Below are 10,555 nucleotides of genomic sequence, written 5' to 3' on the forward strand. Positions count from 1 at the left end.
GCGAGGCAATGGTCAAATCCAGGTTTTCGTTTTCTGTTATCGACCCTCTGCATGGCAATGGTCGGTTTTAAATTTCTGTTCTGTGAGTTTGGCCCTCTGCGAGGCAATGGTCAAATCCAGGTTTTAATTTTCTGTTATCGACCCTCTGCATGGCAATGGTCAGATTTAAATTTCTGTTCTGTGAGTTTGACCCTCTGCGAGGCAATGGTCAAATCCAGGTTTTCGTTTTCTGTTATCGACCCTCTGCATGGCAATGGTCGGATTTAAATTTCTGTTCTGTGAGTTTGGCCCTCTGCGAGGCAATGGTCAAATCCAGGTTTTAGTTTCTGTTATCGGCCCTCTGCATGGCAATGGTCGAATTTAAATTTCTGTTCTGTGAGTTTGGCCCTCTGCGAGGCAATGGTCAAATCCAGGTTTTAGTTTTTTGTTACTGATACTTTACTTGACATTGGTCATTTGCCATCGTGACTTGAATTATTTTGTTCGTTTTCTTTCATGATTGAAACCCGGACAAAATTAGTGTCTTTATCTTTACTTAGCTTTACTTAAATAATATGAAAAGATTAAATTTTCATATTATTTAGTAATATCTAAGTAAAGAGGGGCAGCTGTCAACACTCAATTTTGTCCGGGTTTGTAAAAAATTGTGTTTTTATTGTTTCTTTTATTATTTTTATTTTATTTTACCTTTTTGTTTTATTCTATTTTTATGTATTTAGATCTTTGCTTTTAATTCAATTTCTATTTTATTTCTTATTTTCAATTTGTTTTAATAGTGTTAATTAATCAAAATAATTAAAAAAAAATTGAAAAATAAAATTAAAATTAAAAATAAAGTAAAAAATAAATAAAATAAAATTGGAAAAAGTAAAAAAATAGAAAAAAGGAAGAAAACGTGGGAAATGGTATAGGAGACGTGTCTCAACAGGGGAGACCAGGTGGTTACAAGAGAATATTTTCAAGATTTTGGGGCAGAGATTTTTGGGATCAGAGAGAGAGAAAAGGGGGAGACCAGGTTGTTAGAGCAGCAGAATTTGGTTGGATCAGAGAGAGAAAAAAGGGAGAAAGAGCACGCAGGAACTATCATCTACAATCATCATCCAGAGTCAGCATTGGCACCGGCACCGGCGAGAAGAGATCACCAGCTACACAGCTAGCAGTAGCAGCAGCCATAACAGCAGGTAGGTTTTTTGTTCACCTATACATTCAGATTCATCATATATGCTTACTGCATAAGCTCCATTCACCCCTTATCTCGTCAGCCCATGCACCATCATCAGAATCATTTATCCCCTTCACGCTCAAATGCACACAACACACTCATCTCTTCCAATACCGCATAAGAGAGAAATCAATCAACATTAAACCAATCAGAAAACAATAAAAGTTAGGGAGGCAGAGAGAAAAATGGCAGTCGAGAAAATACTCGAATGGGAAAAAGAAGAGTGGCGTTGGGGCACTGGTGAGGTTAGTGGCGCGATGGCGTTGAGTCCCGGCGGCCTGGAGCTGTTGAGGAGGAATCCGGTGGCCGTGGAGGTGACGGAGGAGGTAGACTAGGGTAGGCACGGGGAGCCTTATCGTGGCAGTGGTCGTGGAGGTTTTAGTAATGGTGAAGTTGATGATGATGGGTGTTGATGACGCGAAGGGATCGGAGATGAACGCGGAAGAAGACCCTCCCTGAGAATCGCGGTTTTCGAAAAGAGAAAGGCAGAGACATTGGCGTCGTGACTGGTGGTGGTTCTGGGGGTACGAGTTGTCGCCGGCGAGGCCAAGGCTTGTTTTGGTTGAGGCGACGGTGGACGGATATGGCAGAGGTGGTGTTGAGTCCGTGGTGCAGAGCTTGGGACCTTGGGTCAGAGAAGACGCGAGCTGGGGAATGAGGATGAACCTCCTGAACCCCTAGAAAATTCTAGGTTAGAAAGCATTGGACTGGGCCAAGCCCAGAAATGGGCGTACGTCTGGTGCATTGGGCCTCTTTTGGAGCGCTCGTTATTTGGCGTCCGTTCGCCATCTCCCCACAACGAACGCTCGTTATCCAAACGAGAGAACGCTCGTTACCTTTAAGCCATTTTGACCGTTCGCTCAGCACTCTCACCAACGAGCGCTCGTTATCCAAACGAGCGAACGCTCGTTATCCTTAAGCCTTTTTGACCGTTCGTTCAAACATTCTCACCAATGAGCGCTCGTTCGTCATTTCCCCACAACGAACGATCGTTACTTAGCGCTCGTCCGCCACTTCCACCGCGAACGCTCGTTACTTAGCGCTCGTTCGCCACTTCCACAGCGAACGCTAGTTACTTAGCGCTCGAACGCTCGTTACTTAGCGCTCGTTCGCCACTTCCACAGCGAACGCTCGTTACTTAGCGCTCGTTCGCCACTTCCACAGCGAACGCTCGTTACTTAGCGCTCGTTCGCCACTTCCACAGCGAACGCTAGTTACTTAGCGCTCGAACGCTCGTTACTTAGCGCTCGTTCGCCACTTCCACAGCGAACGCTCGTTACTTAGCGCTCGTTCGCCACTTCCACAGCGAACGCTAGTTACTTAGCGCTCGAACGCTCGTTACTTAGCGCTCGTTCGCCACTTCCACAGCGAACGCTCGTTACTTAGCGCTCGTTCGCCACTTCCACAGCGAACGCTCGTTACTTAGCGCTCGTTCGCCACTTCCACAGCGAACGCTCGTTACTTAGCGCTCGTTCGCCACTTCCATAGCGAGCGCTCGTTACTTAGCGCTCGTTCGCCACTTCCACAGCGAGCGCTCGTATTTTAGCGTCCGTTCACCATCTGCCCAATGAACGTTCGTCACTCAGCTTCAATTTCTCAACGTCCGTTCGTCATCTCTCTCGACGAACGCTCGTCATTCAGCTCACATTTCTAAACGTCCGTCCGTTATGTTCCCCAATGGACGTTCGTCCTCTCCCCCAACGAACGTTCGTTCTTTACCTAACGAACGCTCGTTATTCTGAATCTCTTCACAGCGTTCGTTCAGCCTCACCAATCTCTTTTGTTTATTTTTCTTTATTGTCTTATTTTATTTTGTTCTATTTATTTATTTTAGACATTTACTTATCCTAAAATCTATATTTAATAATACAATATTGATAGTTTAAATAAAAGAATTTACAAAAATATTTTGAAAAGGTTTAAGCACACGTGCGACCGCTCGCGTAGGCCTTGTGCTGAAAATCTTTTCCTTTTCTTTTATAAAAATTAAAAATCAAATAAAAATATTTTGAAAAGGTTTAAGCACACGTGCGACCGCTCGCGTAGGCCTTGTGCTGAAAATCTTTTCCTTTTCTTTTATAAAAATTAAAAATCAAATAAAAATATTTTGAAAAGGTTTAAGCACACGTGCGACCGCTCGCGTAGGCCTTGTGCTGAAAATCTTTTCCTTTTCTTTTATAAAAATTAAAAATCAAATAAAAATATTTTGAAAAGGTTTAAGCACACGTGCGACCGCTCGCGTAGGCCTTGTGCTGAAAATCTTTTCCTTTTCTTTTATAAAAATTAAAAATCAAATAAAAATATTTTGAAAAGGTTTAAGCACACGTGCGACCGCTCGCGTAGGCCTTGTGCTGAAAATCTTTCCCTTTTCTTTTATAAAAAGTTAAAAATCAAATAAAAATATTTTGAAAAGGTTTAAGCACACGTGCGACCGCTCGCGTAGGCCTTGTGCTAGAAAACCTTTTCCTTCTTTATTAAAAATACTAAAAATATTCCCAAACTACAAGTAATCTTTCGGCTAGAACTACGTTACCCTTGATTCTTCACCAAAAATGGAGATACGTAGGAGCAAGGCCAGTCCTTGTCAGGTTCATTTCAAAAAATACAAAATCATTATCCATAATCAATTTCTCAAACAAATTTCTCAAACAAAATTTTCAAGCAGTTTCCGAAAGAACTACGTAACCCTGATTTCTCATTTTGAATGAGAATACGTAGGAGCAAGGTCAATCCTTGTCGGGCCCAAAAAAAAACTAAAAAATATATTTTGTTTATTTACAATTTTATTTTAGGGAATAATTAAATATTTTGAAAACCACATCACATTCGCGCATTTAGTTAAAGGTACTGCCTTCGGGCAGGCGCTATAGGGTGCTAATACCTTCCCTACGCGTAACCGACTCCCGAACCCAGAATCTGGTTTTCGCGGACTGTGTCTTATTATTTTATGGTTTTTCCGTAGTTTTCCATAATAAACTATGGTGGCGACTCCAAAATCTCTTTTCGAAACCTGTTTCTTTTTGGATCGTCGTCCCGTCGCGATTCCGGTTGCGACAGCAGCAAGAGAACTTCAGATGAACGGACAGAACTCCAATTACAGGACCTACTCTAGAGCTTTTACTACTATTGAAAACTATGCTAAGGAAGCTGTATTGTAAACAAGTAAATCTGTCTATGAACAAGCCTTATATATGCTGCTGTGATTTAAAACTGGAAAACCTATAAAACTTCCTAAAAACAGTCATAATAGCAACTGCCAATGACAGGTCTAAAGTATATACAATCTGTCTAGACTAGTTAAAACACAATTACAAGACTAATAGGTAGCAAGTAAAACAAGTCAGCTCCAATCTTCAGGCCAGGCTAGTGCAGGTCAGCTTAGCTTGATTAATTTTGCCTCTTTGAGTCCCAACTTGCAGGAGCAGGTTACTTCCCTTGGTCCAACCAGCTTCAGGTCACATCTCCAGCTTATTCAAGCTTGCCATGCAAGCTTCTTCCATCAAGTCACGTTCAGGTCAGGTGCAGTTTCCAAGCCTGTTTAGCTTCTAATTCTTTAGAAATGACAGCCTACAGCCAGTTTCTTCAGCTCCACTTCCAGCCTACTTCAAGTCTTGTTCACACTTCAGCAATGACTACCCTTAACTTCACTGGATTGGAACTGCAGGGTTTATCACAGCACAGAATTACCCAAGCTTCTCCTCTCAAGTTCACTGCACCAGCAAGCTAAGAAAATGAACTGCACTAAACTCTAAAGTCAACACCTCTACAAATTGTTTGACATTTTCAAAATTACGTTCTTACATCCAAATTAAAAATAATTGAATCAATAAAGCAATGCAAAAAGAATCAATTTAATTACATAACTATGGAAAAAGTTATGAATCAAACATGCAACAGTAATCAAAGCCGTCAGAATTTACTTTTAAACTTATTAACAAAAAGTCTATATAAAAACTCCAAATTAACACATGTTCACAAAAATTAAGATTTTTACAATGATAAATAAATTTGAGCAAAAAAGAGAAAATTAGAACTAAACAAGGCCCAAAAGGAATGCTATTAACTATGAAAAATACAAGAAAATAGGGACTTAGCACACCCTCACATTTAAGCCTTTGCACTCTGAACAAAACATAAAAGAAAACACAACTATTCAAAAAGCAGTTTACAAAATCTGAACAGAATCACTAATGTACTGCCTAGAGGACCAGCAATAGTAACTTTTAAAAAAATTGCCTAGCCACAAATATAACTTTGTCAATCGTTATTTTAAAAAATAAAATATTGCAAGCAAGAAAATAATTGAACTCATATTCGTATGTGAGTATATAGTGATCATATCATACTCTTATCATGTTTCGTAAGCTTTGTGATGGAAATGATGAAAATAAACCATTTTACAGACTTAACATGGACGAAATTGAAATGTGTATAAAGTTGAAGAGCCAAACTCAATGTAAAAAATAAATTAAAAAACTAAAAGTAAAATTTAACCTTTAAAATTTTATAACTTGTAAAATTATGTTGGTACTTGAAAGTATATGTATTTTATGGATTATTTTAAGAAAGATTTTGATAAATTCGATAAATTTCATACTACCTTCCAGTACAATGTATAAATATCACACATTTTGTTAGTTGTAATTTCATTGTACAGCTTTATTCACTTACCAATATTGACAAAAAAAACTGACTTTTTTATATTTGATGCAAGATATATATAATTAAATAAATTATTCATACATGGAAAAAAAAAATTAGTTACCTTTAAATGGTCGTGTATAAGTGGAGTGTGATCATAAAATGAACATCTCATGCAGGAGGATGCTACCTAATTACTTGTTATTCACAACACAATCTACAACCACCCAGGGGGTTTAGTCTCAAAATTGTCGTCATGCTGATAAATGGTCAAAGATAAAAAAAAAAATCAACATTGAAGTTTAGTTCCCTCAAAAATACTCCTTGCTCATATAACCAAAGGTGCAAGCTTTGACAAGAAATTACTTGCGCAATTTCCTGTTACTGCAATCACGGCTTATTTAACAACAGCATACAAGCAGGCAATGGCTTGCTACTTTCATATGCTTCACCAATCCACCCAATGTATGGTATATGCTCTCAATTTTAGGATGTGACAAACAGCCAATGAGAAACTCATGCACAACTCCATCCACAACAATCCAACTACTTCCTGGTTGCTTCTTGATTCCCTTCTCTTTCATTTCTAACCGCAGCTCCGAGACATCACTCCATTGATTCTGAGATGCAAATGCATTTGCCAACATAACATAGCCTGCAGAATTGTCTGGGTCTACTTCAACAAGCCTCCTGGAAACCTCTTGGGCCAACTCCACTCTAGAATGGAGCAAGCAGCCTCCGAGCAAAGCACCCCAGACAAAATTGTTAGGCTTGAAAGGCATGGAAATCACAACCTTCATAGCTTCTTCTATGCATCCTACTCTTGCAAGAAGATCAATATAACAAGCACAATGCTCCAATGTAAGACTAGGGGAAAGGGACACTTCTCTGAATATCCAGCGCCCACTTTCCAATAGTCCAGAGTGGCTGCATGCACTTAAAGCACCAAGAAACGTTCCAGCATTGGGTTGTAAGCCGAATTCTGGCATTCTGTAGAAGAGTCTCAATGCATCCTCTGCTTCACCATATACTGCAAGACCCATGATCATCGCATTGAATAAGACCACATCTTTGCTGACTGTATGTTCAAAAACTTCCTTTGCCTTATCCAAATTGCCACATTTTGAATACATGTTAATTAAAGATGTGGCGAGAATTTGGTTTGAGGCAATGGTGTCTTTATGTCCTAGAGATATTAGGTGATCGTGAACCCAACTTCCAAAACTCAAATCACCAATTTGAGCACATGCTGAAAGCACACTAACCATTGTGATATGGTTAGGTGTAGTGGCTGGTTCTTCTACCATCATACGGAAAAGACTTAAGCCCTCCACAGGATAACCGTTTTGAACATATGTATTTATCATAGCATTCCAAGGAACCACGCTTCTTTTTCCTATTGCAGAAATTCGATCAAACCCTTCTCTACTCTTCTCAACTTTCTCCCATTTACCTAACAAATAAACCAGCGCCGTGTTAACTGAATCACAGTAAGTTTCTCTAGTACTCACTCCATCACCAATCAATTCTGAAAGAATGTTAATCCATTTCTCAATTTTTGGCACCTCAAGGCTAGAACAGGCTGATAGAACACTGACCATAGTATCACTTTGGGGAAGCAAGTTCTGACTAATCATCACATGGAAAAGCCGCAAAGCCTCCTCACTCTGTCCAGACCGAGCAAAACCAGAGATCAAACTAGTCCAACAACTGACTACCCTTTTGTCAGGAATTTCATCAAACACTTTTCGGGCAGATGGCAAGTGGTTGTACCCTTTCGCGTACACAGAAACCAAGCCATTGCAAACAGAAGGGTCAGAGAGGAAACCCGTCTTCTGAATGTGGACATGAATCTGTTCTACGTGACGGAGATCTTTGGACCGAAAGCATGCCTTAAGGAGGAAAGAGAAAGTAAAGTCGTTGGGCGAAAGTGGATGCCGTTTCAAATCTTTGAACAGAGAAAAGGCGTGAAAAAAGTTACCCTCTTGGGCGAGAACTCTGATGATGGCATTGAAAGGAAAGATGTTTGGATTTTGGAGATGGTGAAAGACGCGAAGAGCAATGCGTGATGGGTAGTGTCCAATGAGGCGCGTGGCAACGAGGTTGTCTTGGTGTGCACCAAGTTGGAAAATGCGTGTGTGGATTTGGTGAAGATACGAATATGGAAGGTTGCCTTGTAGGAGGTCGGCAAGGTTGGTGGGTTCTGCAATGGAACATGAACAGGGAGAGTGAAGGAGTGCAACGATGGGTTTGAACTTTTGGGTGGTGGGAACGACCAACTCGTGAGACAGGGTGAACATGCTTGTTTGATTCAATTTTCATTTGAAGTAAGTTGCAATTGTTACATATTTGATGTCAACGAATGTTGTGTTAACATATGTTCTTTTTAGGAGTCGTCCTCCATCATTGCAAGCTTGCAGAAGACAAGATTATTGATTAAGAACTCTCATTGTCACGCTCCAATATGAACATGGCATGTACCAAGGAAAAAAAAAACTAGTAACTCCTTGCTATCCCAAGGAAGGACAAAAACTGCTTTCAAACAAAAACACTGCTACTAAGTTAGGACAAATTATAACAATATGTTTTTTCAGTCAAAGAAACCTACCATTAATGGTTGACATATTGCAGTAGTTTTTGACATGTACTGTTAAAAAGATAGAGATAAAAATGGGCTCAACGAGAGAGATGAATACAACGGGATGCCAAAAAAGATTTTTGTTGTGGGTTGTAGATAAAGGATTAAAATACCTTCTTATACGGGTATATGTATTATATTATCGTATTATATTTGTTAACAGTAAAAAAATAAAAATAAATATTTAATTTATATTTTATTAAGTTAAATTTAATTAAAATTAATATTAATTTATATTTTTATAAAATTAAATTTTAATTAATATTTAATTTAATTTATATTTTATTTTATATATTTTTATAATTTTATTTTAATAAATTATAAAAATATATTTTTTTAAATATTTATGAATATATGCATATATTCATAAAGATATTTAGATTTTAAAATATTCATAAATATTTTTTAAGTAAATATTTATGCTGGTAACAAATTGAGTAACGAATAAACTTTTTTTGGGTCAAGTTACAGGTAGATCTGTGTCGAACATAACCTGTTATCATTCCAAGACGTATATATTAATTCATATAAGGTATAGATATGATTTAACCAACTTTATAAAAGAATATAGGAGAAAACATAAGGAATAGTTCTCCGTCTCAGCATATCTCCAAAAAATTCTATTATGTCCTTTTCGTTAATAACACTTAACCGTCTGCTGGTTATTTTTTTTTTATTTCTTTTAATTTACCTTTTTAATTTTTATTTAATAATAATAATAATAAATTACGAAATAAAATTTAATATTTTAAATTAAAAAAATAATAAATTAAAAGTTTATTTGTTTTAATTCAATAATAAATAAATATTTTTTATTTAATAAATATTTAATTAAATTAATATTTTAATATAATTAGATATATATTAATATTTTAATTTATAAAATATTATTTAATAAACCAAAATAAATAAAACATATTAAAAAATTAAAAAAAAAAAAAAACTAGAAAAATATGTTAACCTTGTTTGGAACGGTAACTGGTTAACATTTTTTTTAAAGTTTTTTTAATTTTATAATATATTTTTTTTTATTTTAATAAATAATATTTTATAAATTAAAATATTAATATATATTTAATTATATAAAAAAAATATTACAGTAATTGAATATTTATTATATTAAAAAAAAATATTTTGATTATCAAATTTAAATAAATAATATTTCTAATTTAATTTTTTCATTTAAAATATTAAATTTTTAATTCTTTTAATATGTTTTATTATTATAGTAAAATAATAGAATTCTCTGTCGCATTAGCAGAAACTTGATTTGATTTTTCATGGATAACTGAACTGGTTAACACAGTACCAGACTCCCTTTGTTCCTTTAGTAAATGCTCAGTCCTTAACTGTGTTTTTTCAGACAATTCAGATTGTTCAGTACTCATCCTTCCAGCGGCACTGTTATTGCTTGTCAATTCTCCAAATGGTCTAGTCATAGGTCCGAGGAAAAACCGCACACCACAGCATCCACCACTATAGTCTAAATGTGAGTCAAGTAACTACAAAAAAAAAAAAAAAAAAAAAAAAAAAAAAAACTTGAGATTATCCACTGCGTATCTGGAGCAGTAACATAACTATATACACGATGCGGAAATGGGAGAGTGAATCAAACATTAAAACTAAAAGACACAATCAAAATACTCTTCATGCAGCACATATACGCCAATTAGCCAATTGTTAATAGATTTTGACTGCTAATGAAAACCACCACCAGCATTGGCACAGTGCAAGAAATTTTCAGTTCCAAATCTACTTCCTAACTTCCGAAACAACACCTACAATGGCAGAACAATGTCACAGAACATTTAAGCATTTGGCTCCACAGGATGAAAAAACAAAGCCCTTGCCTAAAAATGAACAAAACAGATGAACAAAAGAGAGGGAGCTGTTTGGATATCATTCACTTAAGCTGGGACAAGTTCAAATAAAAATATTCAACAGGAGACGGAAAGTTCAAAGAGGGAAAAGCAGACAAAGTCAGAGAAGCTGACGGTTAATACGAGATGAGAAGAAAGTGGTGTGGAAGAGGAACTTACTCTTGGTGGTGAAGA

The 10,555-nt window shown here is 36.8% G+C and overlaps 1 protein-coding gene across 1 annotated transcript; it reads right to left on the reverse strand.

The window, feature by feature from the left end:
• Positions 1-6,047: 6,047 nt before the first annotated feature.
• Positions 6,048-8,345, reverse strand: LOC148193244 (putative pentatricopeptide repeat-containing protein At3g08820). The gene has a single exon (XM_088098276.1). It carries the CDS (start codon positions 8,161-8,163, stop codon positions 6,265-6,267), a length of 1,899 nt encoding a protein of 632 aa, XP_087954402.1. The 5' UTR covers positions 8,164-8,345; the 3' UTR covers positions 6,048-6,264.
• Positions 8,346-10,555: the final 2,210 nt, after the last annotated feature.

The sequence above is a fragment of the Vigna umbellata genome, chromosome 9 (genome assembly GCF_029865625.1).
Source record: "Vigna umbellata cultivar VRB3 chromosome 9, Vumbellata_1.0, whole genome shotgun sequence".
In the NCBI taxonomy this organism is placed as follows: domain Eukaryota; kingdom Viridiplantae; phylum Streptophyta; class Magnoliopsida; order Fabales; family Fabaceae; genus Vigna; species Vigna umbellata.